General features: G+C 41.0%; 1 protein-coding gene across 1 annotated transcript in view; it reads left to right on the top strand.

The window, feature by feature from the left end:
• RELN (reelin) overlaps positions 1-23948 on the top strand; it is a 293911-nt gene that overhangs the window by 215234 nt on the left and 54729 nt on the right. Inside the window, exons 23-33 of the mRNA XM_072867100.1 lie at positions 585-722; positions 1366-1552; positions 6021-6226; positions 7931-8102; positions 8484-8684; positions 10802-11037; positions 13083-13240; positions 14142-14349; positions 19947-20023; positions 21559-21717; positions 23700-23888. Of these exons, the coding sequence (XP_072723201.1) occupies positions 585-722; positions 1366-1552; positions 6021-6226; positions 7931-8102; positions 8484-8684; positions 10802-11037; positions 13083-13240; positions 14142-14349; positions 19947-20023; positions 21559-21717; positions 23700-23888 (1931 nt within the window). The remainder of the gene's footprint in view (positions 1-584; positions 723-1365; positions 1553-6020; positions 6227-7930; positions 8103-8483; positions 8685-10801; positions 11038-13082; positions 13241-14141; positions 14350-19946; positions 20024-21558; positions 21718-23699; positions 23889-23948) is intronic.

The raw sequence follows: 23948 nt of genomic DNA, 5'->3' as shown, positions 1-23948 counted from the left end.
GCAAAATCTACTTTAGAATCATCCTGACAAAAAGAAATTTCTGTATCCAATAAAAATGAGTCAACTATTGTTGAATGGCAATAGCCAGTATTCAAAAGGAAAAAATGCTTACACTCAAGAACTTTAATTTTATAGATTTTTTTAATAATAAATATCAGAAGAAAGCTTTATACCAAATTTATAGCCTGTTAACTGTGACCAAAAAGATAAAAATCAAAGTCACACCCTACATCCCTCTTTCTAGTTTTGCATCCTGTCACCCTTACAGAGCGGCACGCAATAAAAATCCGATAATATTAATTGACAGGTTTCTCTTAAAATGATGCACAAAGTCCCTGTAACACCTCTGCAGCCTTCCTCAGAAATGTCATTAATGACTGGAAAGTCCATTATATAGCCCTGTGCAGCAAGTGGCATCATCTCGACAGTTCATTTACAAAAATCTGTCTTTGGTTGTGCCAGTCTTCGGGGGCTGGGCTGTGATTGTGATATCAACTTACTTTACTTTTTATAGTTGCATTTTATCTTTTTTTCCTACAGTTCTGTGAAGAATTGCAAATTAAAACATTGTTATTGGTTTTAAGGTCCAGTGCCACGCGTTTCCGCTGGAGTCAGTGCTACTACACAGCCCAAGACGAATGGGCCTTAGACAACATCTACATCGGACAGCAGTGTCCCAACATGTGCAATGGACACGGCTGGTGTGACCATGGCATTTGCAGGTATAAAGCATTTGCCAGTTCCTCTGAAAAATGGTCTTCTGATATTTCAAGTATCCTATTATTTTGCATACTTTTTTTTTTCGCTGTTGTTTTTATTTTTAGATTAAACATTAAAAAAATAAAAGCAGTATGGGGGGGTTAGACCATTCAAGCACCTTTAACAGCCGGTTGCTTCACACCTCTCTGTCAGAGAATCCATACCCTTGGCAGATCCGGGCATTGGAAGAGCTTTCAGTGGCACAGGGCTGCCCTGCTGCAGGTGTCCTGGTGGCCCCTCCAGCCCTTTGCACAAGGACCCCAGGGACCAGCTCAGTGCCGGAGCTGTTTTGCTGGGTCAGAAGGACACCAGGGACCACCTCAGCACTGCTTGGCAGCCACTGTCAGTTCGGGTGCAATACCAAGGGCACAGACGGGTGAAGCCTGCCAGCTTCAAATTTTCTGGACACCACAGGGTTTTTTAGAAATAAGATATAGCTTTTTTCCATTATCCAGTTATTCTAGTTTGTTTCCAGGATCCAAAATTCCAATCCCAGAATGATTTGTTATTTCACGCCTAATTTTAAAAGGTCAGTGCACCACCTTAAGTAATTGTCAGTGTCAAATAAAGTCTTTAAAAGCTTGTTACATTTATGCTTCCTTCCAGGTGTGACTCGGGGTTTCGGGGTACTGAATGTCAGCCTGAAAATCCCCTTCCTTCGACTGTCATGTCTGATTTTGAGAACCCAGACAGCCTGAAGACAGAGTGGCAGGAAATTATTGGGGGAGAGATCGTCAAGCCTGAAGAAGGCTGTGGGGTCATCTCATCTGGCTCCTCGCTCTACTTCAACAAGGTACTAACGAAGGATGGGAGACTGAGAAAGGCACGTAATGTGGGTTTGAATGGAGCATGATGTGGTTACATGGCAAAGAAAAGGAAGGTGGCAGAAAGCAGCATGCAGTATGAGAAGTGCATTAAACAGCGCAGCTGTGCTCCGCAGGTAAAGAACAAAGCAATCAAAAGAGATAGAGAGGGGCACGTGCATTATGTATTCAAGAAATACTAGCTGTAATGGAAGGAAGTAAATCGCCAGTGTGCTGGGAAGCGTGTACATTCATACTGTCTTAATTGTCCATTTTCTGTTTTGAGACTCGGTTCTTTCTCAGCAATCCCCAGCTCTCATGTTTGTTCTGTACTGTTCTGGGCAAGGGATGGAGAAAGTTGGCTTTCCAGGGCACAAGCAGCTTAATTTGAGGTCACAGGACCAAAACTAGTGAAAAAACAACCCCTCCAGACTTTTAGAAAGTGGTTAGCCTGTAGGAGGATACTCTTCTGTATAACTTGGATGCTTTGCAGACAAAAATAATAGAACAGGAAAGAGATATAAGGAATTCTGCTAATTAATAGCAATTATAACTAAAATAAAAAGAAATCTTTATGACCAGATGTAAGATTATGGGTTGTAATCACAGATTTATTTTTTATTGTTGCTCCTCGTGTCTAGTACTGGGTTTTGGTTTGTTCTTAATTGAAAGGAAGAGTATAAATGCAGCTATGTGCTTCTCTTTTAAAGGTTTGATCAAACTGCCACTGCTGTCATGAGAGCCACCTTAGTCCCAGAAGAATAACCCAATATGCAATGTGGTGTAATTGTGTGTCGTTTACCTCATTACAAAAATCTAACCCATCAAATAATTTTCAGCACTCCTACATAGTCTCACATCCAGCTCCCCTGGAAATGCAGCTCTGTGCTGAAAATTTCATAATAGACCAATCAGTATAACTAGCTAATTGTGATAATTGGATTTTTTATATAATTGTCTTCTCTGTTAGATGTTTTTCCTTCTGGCTCAGTTCCTTATGCCAAGTTTCTCAAAGTAGTTTGCTAAATTAGAATTAACCTGCTATGATCTTTCTTCTGATTTCTGCTGAGGAGTGAAAAACTCATTTAGAAATTCTTGGCTTCTTTCTATTGATCTCTAAGGGTTAGGTTATCATTCATTTCTTGAGTAGTAGCAATCTGCATGCCATCAACAGAAGGTGGTTTATTTAATTTCTGTTTAGATCTTTTTCAAGGTGTCTAGCGGCCATGCTGGTAGAAAATAAAAAATTATTTTTATAGTTGCCCAACAGTTCTGTATTGTTTTGGGAGCTCATATTCACAGGCTCAATTTCTTTGCATTTGCTCAAATAGACACTTTTTATGTGAATGTCTAATGTTTACTGCCATAATCAATTACTGCTACCAGAATTAATGTTGGCTTTGTTCTGCCGACCCTCTCTCTTTTGGTTTACAACTCATTTTAATCAATAGTAGGTGTGAGCTCTTTCAATTAGCCCCTGCAATTCCCCTGAGGTTTTATGTTAACCTGGTTCTGTAGTTAACCCTTTGGCCAGCAGAGCTGCTGTGGGGTGTAGATATGGAAAATCTACCTGGTTTTACAGCCAGCTTGATCCACTGCGGGTCAGTATGTTGGGTATCCTCAGCCAGCTGGGACACACCTGCCCACAGGACAGCAAGGGTGTTTGCATCTTTATTATCCATTGCTAGTTTGATATGATGATGATAATTTCAAATTCCCATGGGTCTCCAAAAGAAGCTGTGAAAACAAACTACTAAGAGATTATCAGTGTCACCTTGGCCAGCATTAGCCATGTGGGGCTGCACCGGGAAGCTTGGGGCTGCACCCAAGACTAAGCCCATCTCACTCTCACAGCACCATCCAGGAGAGCTTTACTCAGCTGGGGATAAACCGACAAATAAACCAAAACAGCAGGCATAATTCAATATAACTGTATGCTAAGTGAGTTTTTTGAGAGTCAAAGGATTCTTCACAGGTTTTAGTTGTCATTGGTGGTATAAGCTAACTGAGTTTCAAAACCACAAGGATTCAGCTTCCAGAAATTAGTCTAGCAATGTGATGTGGCCTATTTGGTAGATTCTACAAATGAGCTATAGACCCAGGCTGTGATGCCAGCAAAGCAGAATGTTTTGAGATGGAAAGCAGTAGACATTTATCTGTGCTGAGTTTACCCTGAACTGGGTAGGAAGAGAAAAGAGGGGATGAGTGGAACAGCATTTAAATTCATCTATCATCTTATTAAAAAACATAGATGATATTTTAAATCTCAGCTCATAAATCTTGGTACTTATGTCCAGCTAGATCATGCCACTTGCTTATCTCAAATTGGTGGTGGACTTGGCAGTGCTAGGTTAACGGTTGGACTTGATGATCTTAAAGGTCTTTTCCAACCTGAACAATTCTATGATACTGTGATTCTAAATTTGTCTGGAAATTTGTCAGGAGGATCATGGATACACAAGTGACAGACAGGGGAAAACATAAATTTTACTTAAAACATAAGCATCATTTTATAACTTAGCCCAGGTTTTCCTTTTGATACCTTTTTTGCTTGGAGATGGTCAGGAACCCATGATTTTTTAGGGAATTAAAAACAGTAGGCGTCTTGCCAGTTCTGCTCCATTTTGGGGGGCGGTGCCAGGTTGCAGCTAATTTTAATGACAGTAGACATATGATCCCTGCATCCCCTCTCCAGCTGCACGTATTTGGCTTTGCCCTACCTGTAACAGCTTGTGGCAGCACAGTGCTGTGCCAGGGCAGGGCTGTGCCAGGCGTGGGGCATGTGGGTCACCTCTGCAGGGACATTGCTCTTGCCCCATGTCCTGCCTTGCTGCAGGCAGCTTCATATCACATATCAGCATCTTGTAGGCTTGTTGATGTGCAAGCCCACAAGCTCAGCTTCAAGCAGCAGGGCACACAGGGAAGAGAGGAACAGGATAATTCCAATTACAATAAAAGGTTCTTAAACCTTAGAGATTTTTTAGCTGAATATGCTCTGTCTTCCTTTGCCAACATGCAGAGAGTGACCACGTTACTCACAGTGTCAATGTCCAAGAGCTGTTTCCTGATAGAACTCAAAAACATACTTGGAAAACCTATTCACTGTATTTTATGAGGCTATTTTTTCTCTCAGCTGTGCTCAGGCAAACCTGAAACCAAATCCACAGGTTTTAGTTGAGAGACTCTTGGTTTACAACACTTACTAGGAAAAGAGCATAGTTTTGTGTAGGAACTAATCCTACTCAAGTGAGGCACGAAGAGAAAATGCCCCTCCCTTGTTTTTGTGTAGGAGATGGGCTTCAAGCAACAGGTATTATAGGGGCTATAATTTCAGATGATCAGGCAACCCTACACAGTGATTGTGTAGGACTGGGGACAAGATTGGACTGGGGAAATAAGACATCAGAAACGTTTTTTTACTGCTTTATGCTTTATCACTGAAAAGCTGAATACTTAAAAACTTAAGTATTCCTGGTATATCCTAAAAAACCTGGTTCAGGATAGCCAGGGTCTGCTCTTTGTCTTCCAAAGGTACTTGGCATCTTGAAGGAAGGAGATTAAATAGTTGTGTTGAAATTGTGTTGTGAAGTTGCATTGTATGTTGAAATGTAATAATAAAACTGCTTGTGGGATCACACCAGAGTGATTAAGACATAAAGGACGGCCAAGCACAGTCATTGTCTGAAAGACAAAAAAATGTCATGTTAACACAAAATTTGATGTCCACCATGTCGTGCAATTTTCTGTGCAATATTCATCTGTACTTGACTTTAAATATATCTATTCATAGTGAAGATGTCATATTGAAGGCCAATAGCATCCTGACTTCTATTAGAAACAGTGTGGCCAGCAGGACTAGGGAAGTGATTGTCCCCCTGTACTCGGCACTGGTGAGGCCGCACCTCGAATCCTGTGTTCAGTTTTGGGCCCCTCACTACAAGACAGACATTGAAGTGCTGGAGCGTGTCCAGAGAAGGGCAACGAAGCTGGTGAAGGGTCTAGAGCACAAGTCTGATGAGGAGCGGCTGAGGGAACTGGGGTTGTTTAGTCTGGAGAAAAGGAGGCTGAGGGGAGACCTTACCGCTCCCTACAACTACCTGAAAGGAGGTTGTAGAGAGGTGGGGGTCGGTCTTTTCTCCCAGGTAACAAATGATAGGACGAGAAGAAATGGGCTGAAGTTGCGCCAGAGGAGGTTTAGATTGGATATTAGGAAAGATTTCTTCACCGAAAGGGTTGTCAAGCACTGGAACAGGCTGCCCAGGGAAGTGGTTGAGTCACCATCCCTGGAGGTATTTAAAAGACGTGTAGATGTGGTGCTTAGGGACATGGTTTAGTGGTGGACTTGGCAGCTCTAGGTTAACGCTTGGACTTGATGATCTTAAGGGTCTTTTCCAACCTAAATGATTCTATGATTCTATATTGAATATTATTTCCCCCCCTCTGTTCTTTGTATTGTAGGCTGGAAAAAGACAGTTGGTAAGCTGGGATTTGGACACTACATGGGTGGATTTTGTCCAGTTTTACATCCAGATAGGAGGAGACAGTTCTTCATGCAATAAGCCAGACAGCAGAGAAGAAGGTGTGCTTCTGCAGTACAGCAATAACGGTGGTATCAACTGGCAGCTACTAGCAGAAATGTATTTCTCTGACTTCAGCAAACCCAGGTATAATTTTGGTCTAAATTAAATCCATACTGCATCACATCTTCAAAAAAACCTATTTCTCGGTTTATGAAAACATGAATAATAATTTCAAGTCATAATGCTTAAAAGCTATTATATGGAAGCTTTTCCAGGCTGCCACAGTAAACTCCTGTCACTAGGAAGAAAAATCTAATGAAAGTGGGCCTTAAAAAAAGTGTAGTAAAATATAAAGTTTCCAATCACTCACCTCCCATGTGAAACATGACTAAAATGCTAATATGTGCAAAAGACTAGCAAGCAAATACAGAACTTGCCCAAAAGAGGTGTAGAAATCTGCTATTTCCTCTGACTCTGGTTTCAGATCTAATGAACATGTATTAACGTCACATACAACAAAAACTCCTTTAAAGAAATATTTAAGGAGGAGAAGAAATCATGTTCAGCATTTCAAATTTGCTGTAAGATAGCTTGTCAGTGAAAATTCTAATTGCATTTGTCTGCATAGGTATTAACATGACTTCTATTACCTGTAGTTCATGTCTTTCAATATGTAAAAAATTTTACCTTCCCATCTTGTCATTTTGCATTGCAATGAACAACGTTTTCAGAAGGACTACTGTAACTCATCAAACTGTCCTTTTCTAAAGGTGATCTAGGCACTTGGATGTATAAAACCACTGAGCTTTGTTTTACCTCTACTTTGTCAAAATTACAGGACATATCCAACAAAGAAGCTACATACTGAAACCTTCATCACTGGACCATCCAATACATTATTTTTAGACAAAACATTTGCCCCTCTGAGTAACCAAGAGTGATAGTCCTTACTGAATATAGCTATGCATATTTATTTTTCTGCTGCTTCAAATGTGGTCTGGATCTTATTTTCCAACACATAAATCTAGGAATTGCCTGGAAAAGAAGGTTCCCTGTAGCCCTGAACAATTCCTCCACCTCTCTCTACCTAACCAGCAAGCAAAGCAGGGTCCATGGTACACAATAACGTGGTATAAAGAAAGAGTATAGAAACGAACGTATGCATAAATGCATATATGTAAGGTGTCTGAAATAGGACTGAACAAGTAACTAATTATTGTACTTTTTAACATAAGTATGATTAGGTTTGAAACTTTAACATTTATTTAACATCATTTTTGTAAGGTGTTTCCTAAGTTGAACATAAAGCAAACTGAGAAGATTTAAAGTTCTTTTATGAAGATCCATATATAGGAGGGCTGAAATATTTTTATCCACAGCAGAGAACCCTGCTACACAATCTATGGCATTGTAAGAGAAGGATGCTTTTCTCTACAAATAGGACCACCCAGCAGACGAGAATGAGAAATGAATTTTGCCAGCGTATTTCACTATTACTTGCTGGCACCAGAAGAACGTTAAGACTTGCTGAACATGAATCAGCTGAACAGTTTAATTCAAAGCTGAAGAGTTCAAATCAGTTCCTTATTGTGCTAGGCAATATAGTAATAGAGAGTAAAAAATAGCCATTGTCTTAAAGAGTTTACATTCTCCACAGACAAGAGGGACAAAGAAGGCTTCTTGATGTGCAGTGTATAAATAGGTATCCAGATACATAGAGGATTTCTGAGGCCTTCTACATGTAAGACAGATACTGGCTTTCCTGCCTCTTTTCCCCGATCAGTGCTATTTCTCCCATTTCTCTACAAACTGTGTTCCCTAAAGTTCTTCTGAATTTCTGTTCCTCAGGTTTGTGTATCTGGAGCTGCCGGCTGCAGCCAAGACACCTTGCACAAGGTTTCGCTGGTGGCAGCCCGTGTTTTCAGGGGAAGGGTATGATCAGTGGGCCGTCGATGACATCATCATTTTGTCAGAGAAGCAGAAGCACATCATTCCCGTTGTTAATCCCACTTTACCACAGGTAATAAGCCAGAGCAGGCTGTGGGCATCCCCACGAAACAGGAACCATCCTCTCTGTTAGTGGTCTTTTCTTTGAATAGAATTTTCTTTGAAAATATTGGGTGTATTTAAAGAAACAGCTGTACTGTTTGCAGCTGTGTCTCTGTGTGGGCATAACCTGGGTCTTATCACAAAACCGTCAGGCTCCTAATCTTTGTTACAAAGGATGTAATTATGTATATCCTCAAAAAGTCAAGACAGAAATTTTGGAAATTACAATTTTTGTGAAAATGACAGAAAATACAAATTGCAAAATTTGGAAGTGGATAATTTTGGAAATTATTCTGAAGTCACACTGCAAGGTGATAGTACTTGTTGTTGTTTTTCTTTTCATTTCTAACAGAACTTTTATGAAAAGCCAGCATTTGATTACCCTATGAACCAGCTGAGCGTATGGTTAATGTTGGCCAATGAAGGGATGACCAAAAATGAAAGTTTCTGCTCTGCCACCCCCTCCGCGATGCTCTTTGGTAAATCAGATGGAGACCGGTTTGCAGTGACTCGAGATTTAACTCTGAAGCCTGGATATGTCCTGCAGTTCAAGGTATTCCTTAAACATAAATCCCTGCAGAATATCAGTAAAACTGCCCTTAGTCAATACTTGCAAGATGTCACTGGGGCCACAGCTCAAAACAAGGTGATAAATTATACCACTGCATAAAAAGGTGTGAAGAGCACAAGTATGAATTCGTACAGCATAAAATATCATGTGGCTTTCTAAAAGGATAGCCAAAACCTTGGTGCAGGAGAGCTTTTTTACCTCTCTGGAGAAATTTTAAAGCTTGTTGTTCTTCAATGCATTTCAGAAGTGGGTTGAAGTGACTGTCATTATATTCAAGTCAGTACTAGGAAATGCTACTGCACTGTCAAGGGAAAAAGGATTTATCCCATCTGGGGCTCCGTGACTACAAAAGCTCCAATGTAGTTTGCGTACATTTTTTGTATTTTAAACTATTTAAGGACTTACAAGCTGCTCTGTACTCCAGTGTGGGTTTTTCATATAATTTGCTTTTATTGTGTCAATGAATATAGGCTCCAATTAGCATTCTCGTCTTTAAAGGGCTTACAAAAATTTCAGTGGTCTGACAACACATCAGAATATGGGCACCAAAGAAAGTGTATTTGCTTTGACAAGCTCTTGTTTCTGAACCCTAATCAAAATTTTATTGAGTTTATAATGAAATCCCATTGGTGAATTCTGGAGGTTGGTTGCAATGCAATTTTAATGAGCCCACCACAAATACATGGTCCTTACATAATTGGTGGATACAGACACTGAATAATTTACAAGTGGAATTATTAAAGAGATCAGATGTTTACAGGCAGCTTTTCAAATATAATTCCCACAGATCTATAAATAAGAAGTTAGTTAGAAATAATGGGATTTGTAAAATAATCTCATTTCATCTCAAAGTTATGCTAATGAAATGCTATACAAACTGAGGGATTGCAGTACAATTTCTGAGTGAGTATTGCTTGTAGTTTTGTACTTTAAACTGTCTAAAACCCCCAAATATTTCAATATATAAATACCATTTAGCCTGGAAAAGATGCTATTTGCCTCTTGACCACTTTCCTCTTCAGTGACTAAGTCTCCATTCTGTAGGTTTGATGATCAACAGCATTTCAAAAATTGTTTAGTGTAAAAAAGCAATACTTAAAGGTCTTTCATACACCTTCTATCTCTGAAACACTTGGCAATGTAACATAAATATACAAAACATAAACAACATGAATCAGAGAACAGTGAGTTCTTCTTTATAAAGTCTATTATTTAAGGCCTGAATTTATACTCCTCTCTTTTTTTGGAAAGCTTTCAAACTGGCCTGCACATAAATGTGTTAGTCCTATTTGCATGCTTTAATTTTAAACATATGGTTAAATGCTTTCCTGAGTTTGTGAAATTTCCATTTTAAATAGCTGCCTGGAAAAATTGTGCATTGATAAACTCAAAGACAGTAATTTGTCAAAATTATTTCATTTTACATGAATGATTTTGTTTTACATTCTACAGCTCAAGCAGAATTTCTGCAATAAAATAATGAAAACTAATGTTTCTCTGATAGCTTGAAAAATGAAACTGAAAACTTCAAATCAGCAGTTGATTTTTGTCTTGGTTACATTCTCATTTCACATTTTAATATGCATTTTTCTACTTCATCCGATTTTGCTCTATGCTGGGGGCCCCAGCTGCAGCGCCAGGCGTGATTCCTGGGAGGGCAATGACCAGGCTGTGGGCAGGGCTCGCAGCCCGGGGCAGGGGGCCCTGGGCGTCAGGCTGATCCTCTGGGCACATTGGAGTGGACTGCAGATGGGATGGGTCTCAGAGGATATACAGCTCTTCTCGCTCCTTCTGGGCCTGAAGGTGCCTGGGCGCTGTTTGCTGTTTGTGGCCATGCTATGCACCAGGATCTTTGAAAAGTCCTTTGTGCATTTCATTGTGCTGAACCCAGCAACCTCAATGAAGGGATAGTGGGAATTTTTACTGAGAAATGTCACATACGTGTAGGAAACAGACTCCAAGCATCAGTCACTGTTTGCCAGCAGGATTCAAAGCAAGAGTTCAGAGAGCTAAGCCTCCCAAACTGAGAAGTCGAAGGTGGTTTGCAGCCAATAAATACCAATAACAGCACTCGTATCTGTTTCTCTGCTTTTTTGCAGCTGAACATTGGTTGCACTAACCAGTACAGCAGCTCTGCTCCTGTTCTGCTTCAGTACTCGCACGACGCTGGGCTCTTCTGGTCGCTCGTGAAGGAGGGCTGCTACCCTGCATCTCCAGGCACAAAAGGATGTGAGGGAAGCTCCCGGGAGCTGAGCGAGCCGACCGTGTATCACACGGGAGACTTTGAGGACTGGACAAGAATTACTATTGTTATCCCCAGGTCGCTTGCAACCAGGTACTGTACATTGTAAACCAGTGATGACAGTGGTACCCATGAATTAGCTGCCTCTTCTTTGATGCTACGTTAGTGAAAAGTTGCAAGCTGTGAATAAAAGCAGTGTTAAAAATGGGCAGATCTGGGAAAAATATACTGTGCTCTCCAAAACAGGGAGAAGCTTTCCATTTTAAAGGTGTCAGAATGGTCTATAAAATTAAATTACAAAACAACAAGGAACCCAGAACATTTTAATTTGACATCAATCACTTCATCATGGTGCTGTCTGTCTTTACACCTATCAGTTAGGTCAGAGGCACCAGCAAGAGAGTGATAAATGACTTGAATCAAATAAGCCATTTGAACAGGATTAATTTTACAGTTACCACTGGGCAAAGGAACCCTAGAAGGGTATTTGAGCTGCTGCGTAATGTGCTGTGTCATTGAAGGTGGCCGGGACAGCTGAAGTCAAAGGAGGGAGGAATGATAGGTGTGCTCCTCTGCGAGCGCGACCTCAGCATCGGGCTAATACAGATGAGAAAACATCAGGTGGCGGAGGACATAAATAAGCCTTGAAATCAAGAGGCTCTTCGCGATCTTACATGGATTTGGCTGAAGTTTCTCGCTCCCTTTGCTCGCTGTCTTACACCGCCAGTAAACCGCCCTGGTCTGATTTGCTGCCTGCACCAAGCGCTGCCAGCGCAGCCGTCCCCTGAGCCCCTGCCCATGCCCCCGCTGCCTCCTGCCTCTTTCCCCCCAGGCAGCCACTCTAGCGCTGCCCCCGGGTTTCGGCTCCATCCTCCTGCCATGGGCTTCTCATCCTCAAGCCCCGGCACAGATTTTGAGTATGTGGCATATTGTGTAGCAGGGGAGCCGGTGCTTTTGCCGCAAGGAGCTGAAATAGCAGCGTGTACCGTAACAAGTTTGTCTTTTCTTCAGTAATCAGCCAATAAAAGCAGGTGCCAAATTGCACAAATCTGACACCAGCTGATTTGATTTACCCAAAACAAGCAGTGCAGAATCAATAGCAGCAATCTGTTTGGCATTATGTTCAGTAATGTGATCAGGAATAAGAAGCTCATGCTAATACATTAAAAATGTAAGTATTGAGAGTATGATGAGAGTCTCGGCGTTGTGGGTCACTTTGGACATAAATCATGGTTCATGGGTTATCTGGAGAACATCCCATTTCATCAGCTGGTACAAAGCACCAGCACAATGATCACCTACTTACCAAATCCCAGTGCATAGCCGAAAAAAAGCAGTGAGTTTATTACAAGGAGGATCTTAGTTAATCCATTGGATTGGCAATGAGATTTTAAATTTGTTCCCCCCTCTGGAACTCCTATAAAATGATTCAGCTAAAAGTTAAAGACTGAAAATTAAAAAACAAAGTATTTTTTCTTCAACAGATTTCCTATGCTGTCGGTCAGATGCAGTAACTTCATGTAGGCTCACCGAAGTCCCCCGAGCAGTTTCAGTTATACAAGCTAAGGATTAGATCACTGTTTTCCAGGAATTTCACGTTACCATCCAAGAATAAAAACTTTGTATTTCTGTCCACGTGTCCCGTAGGGCACATTATTTGCCATTATTTTTATAAAGTGGATGATTTTTCTTGTATTCAAACTACTTGAAGTTTTTTTACTCAAAATTATATGATCCTGTAATAAACTCTGCATCACTGCCATTATATAAGTACCATAAGAAACGGGGTTCTGGGATTTTGAAATGCAATGAGCAGTGGGTTGAACTGAGTAGTGAAAGGCATCTTCAGAGTTACGTCTAATCATTCACTCTTGTTGATAAAACCATGTACTGGTGGATATGGGCCAGAGAAGTCAAAATACATTAAAAAAATAAATCTGGAAAAAGTATCTGTAAGTGAAGTTGCACAAACTGTAGGATGTCAGAAATATTTTCTAGGCATCCATTTGCATCTTATTTGCAAATGGCTAATTTAGGAAAAGCTCCTTTTAATCTTAAACAAAGAGCGCATAAAGTATGCAGTAGGTACTGAAGCTGGGAATAGTAATATTGTGCCTTTCGTCATTGTTTCTGTACAGTAAGACTCGATTCCGCTGGATCCAGGAGAGCAGCTCCCACAAGAGCGTGCCTCCTTTCGGCTTAGACGGCGTTTACATTTCTGAGCCTTGCCCCAACTACTGCAACGGCCAGGGGGACTGCATCTCGGGGGTCTGCTTCTGTGACCTGGGCTACACAGGTAAGACAACCTTTTTTAGGTGGGATTACAGTTAAGCACTGGCTGAGTTAAAGCTGTAAATCTAGCATCTTGTTTTTCCTCCCCGATATTCCAGAAAAATATATGATGACATAAATTTCATGGGCCGCCAGCAAGAATCTTTTCATTTTGTTAAATAAAATTCAGCACAGGCAAAACAGAGCAGCTGAAGGCAGCTGACACTGGTGATGTTTCTGGCAACCGCAATCTTTGAACATCACCATCTGTATGAATGGGGAAGGGACTAGTGATAGAAGAGAAAACAAAATAAAATATTAGAAACTAAAAAGTCTGCTTAAAAGCCTTTGGATCATCTTCAAAAGAATTGCTGCTGGTTTTGAGTCCCCTGGCCATCAGATGGCATGGGACCAGGAGGGAACATATGTTCTGACAGGCCTTTCTGTGGAAAATTCTGCTCACTTGTGGTTTCAGGGGCTTTTATGCTGAAACACAAAAAAAACCCAAACTCAATGAAAAAAACAGTGATTGACACAACCAGTTGCACGCTGCACTCTTTTCAACCCTCTATACCAACAAAGCAATAAGCTAACATCTTTTGTTCAATTTGTTTAAAATGAAATAAAAGGATAATATTTTTCTGTTTATATAAAAATGCCTTATCAACATAAAGCGTGGCTGGTTTTCACCTAGTGAAATAAGCCATCTTAGAGTTTAGAGGAAGAAAGCTTATTCTGCCTACGAAAATCTATAAAGGGGGTTTAAAAAGGTACAATCCTGTCATCAGGGCATTTTCTTAGAAAAGCCCGGTACTTTCTCATATGTGGATGCAACAGAACCGTCTGCCAATGTACTGTATCTGACCTTTACTCTGTTCAGCACAGTTTCACGAAAGCATCTCCCATCTATTTTTTTTTTCTTGAAGCATCACATGGAACCTGTGTGTCTAATGTGCCTAATCACAGTGAGATGTTCGACAGGTTTGAGAGGAAGCTAAACCCTCTCTGGTACAAGATAACAGGAGGTCAGGTTGGGACAGGCTGTGGCATGCTCAGCGACGGAAAATCTTTGTACTTCAATGGACCTGGCAAAAGGGAGGCGAGGACTGTTCCCCTGGACACCACAAATATCAGGTCAATCCTCAGTGCTGCTTCTCACAATTGTCTGTGTATTCATGTTGTCTCCTCTCCGCTATTACAAGTGTAGATGTGAGAAGGTGTGAAATGTTTTTCTGGCAATCACAACCTGTATAAGAAATCTTAAAGTCAGAGAAATTACTTTTTTGTTCGTTCTGTTCATTCCCTTTTCTTGAGAGGGAAAACTTACTTTAGAAATGGAATGGAATAGCAGCAGAGAAAATATGAGCCGTTTATCCTTCTGAGAAGGTGGTTTGCATTGTATTCTAGATGGACAGGCAGAAGGTGTGGTCTTGAGACTGCACAAAACCTCAGATTCTGCCCATAGCTGGACAGAAAAACTCCCTTTCCCCCAGCTGTGCTGAATTGCAGGCACGCTGATGGCGTAGCAATGAGCTGTTGTTTACTCGCCAGATGTTGTGAATTAGTCCACTTGTCAGAAGTGCAAAAAACTGGAATGTGAATTCTTTCTGTGTAGTCAAGAGGCTAACAAGCCTTCGCCTCTCTCCCCACTACCACTGAATCCTGCTCCACTGGTAGCAATTATCCTTTTTCTCTCAAATTGTCTAATTGATTAATGTAATTAGGATAAACAAAGGGCTGCTAATTCTAACCATTATTTAGCCTGGAGTTTGCTACTGCTTTGTCCAGTGTCATGAGGGATCACACACGTGAAACTTTGCCCACCCTGTGATTATATCAGTTAGCTTAATAAAAGATATTTCTCCTGACAAATACTGCTCCAAAAGTAAGTAATGCTGTGATTTGCTGCATTATTTAATTTGTGGGACCATTCAGCAAAGATTGGCCACAAGTTCCTGCTACCACTCTGCAGCTCAGACAAGTGGTGCTCCTTAGGGCAGTACGGGTGCTGCGGCTTTTGGGACATCCTTGGCTGCTCCCTGGCACTGAGCAGCACAGCACCACCTGCCTTCCCTCTGTCCCCTGCGTGTCTGACAAATTCTCCTTTGAGAAATATGTGAATCATTTATATAATTATGTAAATATTGTAATAATTAACTTAACTAATTGTTTGAAAAATACACTTTGGACAAGCACATGTTTGCACCGGAACTCTGGGAACATCTGAGCACTTCTTTTCTGTTCCACCGTCTTTTTAAATCTCATGTTGTTAATCCTGTGAAGCATGATACTGGAAGTAACCACATTGTCAAGAAGTCTATGTTCAAATGGTATTTTTGAGTTCTTCCTTCTTTCCTGGAGAAATCTTTTTATGAAAGAAAGGGATTTTCTTTAGCTTTAAGATTACTTTGAAACTACTTTTAATGCCAGATATACATATTTATAGCTTTCCATTTTTATAGAGTTTGAACCATTTAAAAAGCCAAAAGAAGTTTTAAAATACTGAGCAATGCTCTCTCTTGACTTTTAAAATCTATCACTACTTCTGTTTTGCATAAGAACATGGTCATCTGATGTCTCAAAACTGCCCCAAGAACATAAATGGCCAGAGGGACACCTGAGAAGAGCAACTAAGATCCCTCTTCTAAGCACATGCTCACTGTGTGAGCTGCTCTCCTGCTGCAACTGATCATTTTGTCCAAATAAACCAGCACTGAATTTTTTTATAAGCATCACAGTGAGCAATTTAGCTTCCTTGAACAAGTCAAGTTTGATGCCACATCCCTGGGCTGTTTGCTAGATAGAACAAAAGCACCGGTCATCTCAAACACAAATGGGGCTAACATGGATTTTTTGGTTTCTTCAGCCATACATCTGCTCAAGGGTACGATTCTTCTCATGCAGCTTGACCAGAACATGGACTCATTAGACTACAGCAATTACCCCAGGCTGCTTTTATGCTCAAAGGAAAGAAATAGCTACTTCAAAAGGGCAATGCAACTCATCCTAAAACGGGGTTAGCTAAGACCAGTGCTTTGTCTTCTGGAAGCATGTATTTTTGTCATTAATTATAGGGGAATCTGGGTTGATCATGTAAGACAGACATCCAGCCTTCAGACACCTTGCTTAGAACAGGTGCATCCCACTTTAATATTTGGGACCATCTGTAACATTAACTGGGTCCTTTTTCCTAGAAGCAAAGGCAGACGAAGTTTGTGAGAGTGTGAAGAGTTAACTGAAAGACCCATACCCTAAAAAGAAGATAATTCCTCAGCCTAGAAATTTTTTCCGTTATTGGAGCTAAAATTAATGTCACTTGAAAGAGGAGATTAGAGGGAAGCACTTTTTCCCATTTTGGTATTACTTTTTGCATTCAGTAATGCTTTGCATAGAATTCAGTTATCTTATTAGGGGTCATCTTAGCCCCTGCACAGTTATCTTTTATTTGTGCCTGGGTTTTTTGGTTGTGGGGTTTTGGTGACTGAGTAAACAGCAGGAAAATATGCCTTGAAAGACATACCGTTAGATATGTGGATTGAAGGTTGTGAATAGGAAGGCTGAAACTCCTGCAGTAGATTTTTAAGCTTCTTATTTTTCAGGTTAATAGTGTTTTCCCAGACCTTTTAAGATCTTGTTTCATTAAATCAGGCATGGAAGAGCAAAAAACTGAAAAATATTGCAAGACATTAAAGTTTTATTTTCATTCTGAATTCCTGCAGATCTACCTATGCATATTCCCTATCATCTTGCTTCAGGTACAGCTTTTTGTATGTAAAGTGTAAATTTTATGTCAGGAATGTAAAGAATTTTTGTTCTTTTTTCTAAGAAGTACAAAGACCCTTCTCCTCCTCACCCTTTTCCTCCCAGAGGAGCTGGGTCCATGGGGGCTCAGTGCTCCTGGTTCGTTCTGCTCCAAAGGGGTTGAGATTTGCCAGCCCGAGGTGTGTGGTGCTGCTCAGGGAAGCAGCCCAAGAGGGCACCGCCAAACTCAGGTTTCATGCTCAGAGCATTTAACACTAAAGCTTGCTCCCTGAAGCCAAAGACTGTAAACAAGCGCTCGATGTTTAGCATATACATTAAGTGCTATTATAATCTTAGCTTTGTTTGTCCTGTCATATCCTTATTCCTTTTGATTGACTACACTTTTTTCACAGACGTTAGGAGAACGTCCCATAGCACTAAGAGAGTTGTAAGTGTCAAAATTCAGTTCACCCAGACCATTTTTTGTCCTACACTTCAGTGGAGTCTCTGGAGTCTCTCCATCCCTTCCCTTTCGTATGGCCCAGTGCGCCAAATGTACAATTTCACCAGCAATATTTCCATCCTCCTGACTGACAATACGATACCTGGATGCATTTTGGTTACTGATGAGCTACTGCCTCCCATTTTGATGGCCTGTCCCTTACAACACTCTTCACTAGCTGTTCAGTGGGAGCATTTGCACACATGCCTACCTGGCAGCTAGATAAAAATCACAGAATACATGTATTTTTTCCAAGCGGTGACATCTGGCTTGTTAGCTGACTTGGCTCCCGTCTGCGTTACAGACTCTGTTGCTAATGACTGTGCAACCATCCCAGAGAGCTGTTCTGGGTCAAATGTTTACGGATCAGATGGGCTGATTGACCTTTCTGCAGAAAGGGGTTCTTTTGTCTTTTGTTTCTGCTTTTTACCGATCTTTACGTTTGGCAAGCATAAAGAAGAATTTCATCATGGAACTGTAAATCTTTTCACCTCTGAGACCACTGTCTAGTGTTTTATTGCCTGAATACTGTCTCTAACAACAGAGCTGCAGCAAACAATAGGACCTACCTGGCTAAACAGTGTAATACTGTCAGCCTGTCTGTTCTTGAGCTATCTATGGGGTTATATTATGAATGAGACTGATGAGTATATTCTGGCTTGTCCTAGTCGCTATGGATATACAAAACATCTCACATAGGAGATACCATTTTTGATAACAGAACTGGAGTGCGGTTGGTTTTAGAATCGGAAGAGGATCGTGACATTGTGTATGTAGTGGTGGGTGAGGGAAATTGGAGTCCTATCTGCATTGTACTGGCTCCAGCTGTAGTCCTGTGGCTTGTCTGTGATTTTACTGATGTCACTACAAATTAGGACCAAATCCCCTAAAGCAAAAAGAGTTATCCTTGTGGGGAGTTATTTAAGTGACAAATCAAGCCTTGTTTCTTCACACAGAGACACAAATTCACCTCGAAAATAAGTATTTAAAATGCATACCTTATCTACAAGCAGCAGTATTAATGAAGCCTGGTTTCCTTTAGATTTGTATTCTTTTTTCCTCAAAAACCTCTGCTTGGCAATGACTCCATCTCCCCCTATGTGCTCCATGAGGACACTCCCAGCACAAGGGACAAGCAGTTGCTTCCCAAAAACATCACATCAGCGAGTACTCCAATAGTTACAACACAACAGGCAGGCACCATCCTAAGTCAAAAACTGGCTAGGAAGCAAGGAGAATGGCATCACCCACTTTCAGCATGCAAAAGCTCAGCATGGGGACGAGTCCAGGTTCCCTGCTCTGGTCAGGCACTGTTTCGGGTGTGCAATGCAGACAACCTGTGAAGAAGGCATAGATGAGGGGGCAATGGCATTCTCAGTCATCTCAATGGTCTTTACATTAGTTATGACCAGATAAGACTGAGACAAATGTCAGAGACATGCAATGAAATTTGGTGAGTGAGCAGCAGGACATTAATTAAAACAATTTGCTGTTATACAGCACAATAGTACACATCTCAGAGGAAATGTAAACTACTCTGATACCACAAAGTCACAATTAAAAATATCAGTTCAGCAAGAGTACCAGGGCATCACTGTAGATTGGGAAAAAAATTGATAATATTTTGGAGCACAAGGATGGGATAATTATTAATTCAAATATATCTAGATAGGGATGTTCCAGGCTTAGCCAAAGTTCTGTCAATAAAACCAGTGACACTGTCTCAAAGGGATGTTGCAGCTCTAGAAGGGTTGCAGAAAATGGTTATGGGAAAAATCAAGGACATGGAAAAGCTTTCATGGAGAGAGACAGATGAAAAGGTTGCCATAGTCTACCATAGAAAGGAGGAGGAGAAGGTAGGGAAGTGACAAAAGCGCCGACTACAGGGAAGGTTGGAAGAAAGGCAGATCAGGAACATTTTTTTTCCCCTTCTCATGATATGAGAACAAGAGGATGTTCAATGAAATCAAAATGTATAGGCTCAAAATCAAAGGGTCTACTTCAGTAAATGTCCCATGAACTCTTTTCACTGAAAATTGTTTACATCAAAATTTAAGGACCAAAAAGGCATTGCTGGTTTAGTGAGAATTTAATAATTTTATTAAAACTCTAATATTGTATTTTAGAGCTTAAACCAATTTCCAGTTACAAGAGGCCAAGGTCAGATCTGACGTAAGGAACACATTTGCCTGCTTTGGAGTTTTTGCATCTTTGTGTGAAAGAAGGAACTGCTAAAATCTGCTGCTCAGTCCAACAATACATTTATTAGGCACAGGATCAATAAACCACATCACCTTCTTCTGTCTTGGGTCCTCCACTGTTTACTGTGGCAATGCTTGATTTCACTGGGAACGTTACCTGATCAATAAGCCTGGAATAATGACCTAACTGAAAATGCCACATTAGTTGAGAAAGGAGGGTTATCCTGACTGAGCTTGTGCTATCAGAAGATAATTACACTTCTCTTCTACCCTGATTTTTTTAACAGGCTAGTTCAATTTTATGTACAAATTGGAAGCAAGGCTATTGGTAATTCCTGCAGCAGACCAAGAGCCAGGAATGAAGGTAAAATCTCTTTTCCTTATAATAAGCTTTTTGTATTTGGGGTCTTCTACAGTGTTTTTGCCTTTTACTGCCTTTACAAAATCAAAAAGTTTGTTTTATTTTTCACATAAATCAATTACCTCTTCAGTTTTCATAAATGGTGCAGAAAACCATTTATTTTTGTTCCACATTTGTGTTTACACTTATTTCCACCAAACCTAATGGTGATCTATCAACAGGAGTAAATTTGTTGGAGCTGTGATGGTTTAAGACAACATTTACAAGAAGAAGTGTAACAGCTTTTATTAGAGTGCTTGACAGTGTTGGAAAACAGGTAAATTTACAAGTACAGAGGACTTTCTTCAGGTCTGAAATAAAAGGAATAAAATTCAAGTTCAGGATAAAGTAGGCAACCTCCATTTCTAACCTGAAGGAGAGATGTGTGCTTGAAAACTTGTTTAGCTTCTCAACTGCACCAGTGGGTCTAACTAAACATTGCCTTCCAGCCCAAGCTCATGCATGATTTACCTGAAATGCAAAATTACAAAGCTGCAGCTGAAAATATATTTAGTCTAAAGAAATTCATCTCTCCCAGCTGTCTACTCTCTTATTTTACCCACGTGCTTATAGTTATTGGGGCAGGGGGCTGATATTTGTGTCTGGGAAGGATCGGCAGAGTTTGGGGAGCAGAAACCCCATGTAAAGTGGTCTAGGTGCATGAAGACAGATCACTGACATCTGATAGATGAGAAAACCTCATTTTCCTCTCAGTATAAATCATTTAACATCAGTGGACTGTTTCCTGACATATGGCATTTACATTGATACTGATTCAGAACTGTCATCTTTCAGCACAGATTACACTGTGGGTTTGATTCTCCTCTCATTTCCACCAGTATAAGACACAAGAAAATCCATTATCTTTGAACATACTCCAGTATAAAAGAGTTTATAGAGAGGAAATACATATAAGAAGTGCTTCTTTCTTCCATTATCCCCTGTGATGAGCTCATAAGTGACTTCACAATTCTGCTATGTCCTAGTATTTGCCATAGTGTGTGTAAGATATGAAGACTATTTTAAATTATCTAAATATTATGATTATTAACTTTTAAGGATGCTGTGAGCTTGCATAGGTAGCATGAGCACTGTGAACTACCCATATTGGGAGCCCAGCTATCAGAATTACAACTTAGTGTCCCACGCAAACTGCAAGGATATGCAATATGAAATCAATACTGACTATATTAAGAAAGTCACATTATTCCCATGGTTTCCGTGGTACAATCATTAGTTTCACTGAGGTTGTAAAAGATTTGATCCTTTGAGTTTGGTGAAGGCAAGCAAGATAACACGTGGCAGCTGGTGAGCCCACGTCACCTTTGCAGTAGGACTTTGTCCACAAAATGCTCCTGGACCAGGAGATGCCAAAAGGGTAGAGGAGATGCCAAAAGGGGCATGCACTGGACGGAGGTCGGCAGCTCCTGAGTACAGGCTGAAGAGTTGCCCCTCTTTGCTTTGTACAGACTAACTGCCTTTCTTAATTTTAAATTCAGGGCTTGTCGTTCAATACACAAATGATAACGGGATCACCTGGCATTTGCTGCGAGAGCTGGACTTCATGTCGTACCTGGAACCCCAGGTTGTTTCGATAGACTTACCTCGGGAGGCCAAAACCCCTGCCACTGCTTTCCGCTGGTGGCAGCCACAGCACGGTAAGCAATGCCATCCTAAAAATTCATTAAGCAGCTTTAGACAACCCACATGTCAATGCTTCTCAGTATGGACATGTTCTGCAGAAACCTCAGCTTTCCAAAAATACAGTATGGTGTACAATTTGGGTGCTGTAAGAGCATATTTAGGCTTTCCTCAGTCACACTGCAGACATAATTTTCTTTTATAGCACCAAGTGGAATAGTGGGATTAAGAGTAAAATTGTTTAAGAGCGAAATCTGAATCAAAGGTACTGAGAGATAACAGAGGGGAGAGGAAAAGAGTATTACACAGAAAAGCCTAAATAAGATTAGAGGATTTACCTGAGTATAGAGTGACCTGGAATGCAAAATGGCTTACACATTTTATCTCACTTTTTCTCCGTTTTGGAAGAGGAGACATAACTTGCCTTGAATCTGCCTACCTGGTGGCTCCATCTCACTATTTTAATATCTCCACACTCCAAAACAGGGCCCCCATCCCCTGCTGTTTCTGGGGTCCCAGTGCCCTGCTCCCCTGCCTTCTGCTGCACCTCCAAAGCCCACTCAGCCACTTCCCACACCCTCAGCTGAAAGTAAAACCCTGGTGCTGACTGATACCTACAGCCACTGTGAGAGCTCCCACCTTGTGTGGGGACACGTTACCACTATTAAAAGTGTCCTGATTAAGTGTCCCGCCTTTGTGCAAGGCAGCAGCTCCTGGATCCCTGCAGGAAATATAAGGTGATATTCAGAAATATAGCACAGTACATTTTAACAGCAATTCCCTGGGGAGAAAAGCACACAGCTTACATTCAGGTGATTATGGTATGCAGCTTCTTGGATATCATTTATCATTTTGATGGCTGTTTTTTATTTGTACATTTTCTTACAATGTATGCGCTGGAGTTAATTGTCCTCACTAGGCAAGAGAGTAGACAAGAGGGATGTGATTTAGTTAGGAAGCCAGTTCATTTGGGAAAAATGCTGAGCAGCAATTGTTGCACCACAGACCGTCGTTCTGCCACAATCATTTGCACTGGGGAGTGGTGCGATGTCAGACCTGTTGCTCCCTCCCTGTGTCCTGCCCGTGGCCACTTGCTCTGGGGGCACCTGGATGACATCTGTCCCTGCTGAGAGCACTCACTCTAAGACCACCTGATGGCAGCCCTGTGGCTCCCAGTAAGAGGGAGAATTTATGACTGGAGGTTGAAATACCACCTTCCATACCAGCATCCATAGGTGACAACCACTCCTCATTACAGATATTAACTCCTTCATAGATTGTCCTCTGTCTGCCATAACTCAGTACAGAGTGGCCCTATCAGCCATGACCCATGTTCCTCACAGTGGCAAGACAAAAGTCCTGGCATATCGCTGCGAGCTCCAATTTATTGTCAAGACTTTCCTTCTTCTGTGAGGGCAGCAACTGTACAGTAAGATCACATTTTCAGCATGCCAGTAGAAAGGAGAATTGAAATGAAGGGCTCAAGAAATGGGCTGGAGATGATGGTGAACTGAGATGCCTGTGGGCTGGAGAGTAAGAGAAGAGAGGTTTCCAGGAAGGAGAACGTGAAGAGCACTTCTATGAATAACATCTATATCAAGAGCCTTCAGCATTTTCCTTTGTGTACTATCCTCTTCCATACAAAAGGTACTTTGGGAACTAGACAGAGGGCTTTCCGATTTAGTGTGGGGAATGGCAGGAAGGTTGTGACCCATAAAATGAAAATCCCTAATCTAGGGGCTCAGGAAGTGTCTCGTTCAAACACAGGGAGAGTGTATGATGACGATGGCACTGAAGCTTGAGAAATTAGGAGGGAAATACTTGTGTTTATCTGAAATAGAAACTCTAGAGCCCAGGTTTGTCCTTGAGCAATGTTTTAGTCTTGTTTAACAGTGGTCAGTTTACATGACTGCACGCTTCTCACTGGGTGAATGCAGGATGTGGGCATAAAGAATAACTAAAAAGGACTCCGCTAACCTGCACATTCTGCTTTTTATAGGGAAGCATTCAGCTCAGTGGGCTTTGGACGATGTCCTTATAGGGATGAATGACAGCTCTCAGACTGGCTTCCAGGATAAATTTGATGGAACTGTGGATTTACAAGCAAGCTGGTACAGAATACAAGGAGGTCAAGTAGACATCGACTGCTTGTCTATGGATACAGCGCTGATGTTCAGTGAAAACATTGGTACGTGTCACCAAACTTTGCTACATTTGTATGCACCTATTTTATAAATTATTTATGGGT

Source organism: Ciconia boyciana, chromosome 1 (genome assembly GCF_034638445.1).
Source record: "Ciconia boyciana chromosome 1, ASM3463844v1, whole genome shotgun sequence".
Classification (NCBI taxonomy): Eukaryota; Metazoa; Chordata; class Aves; order Ciconiiformes; family Ciconiidae; genus Ciconia; species Ciconia boyciana.
Note: the sequence above shows the minus strand (reverse complement) of the source record. Positions and strands in the feature narration are given on the sequence as shown.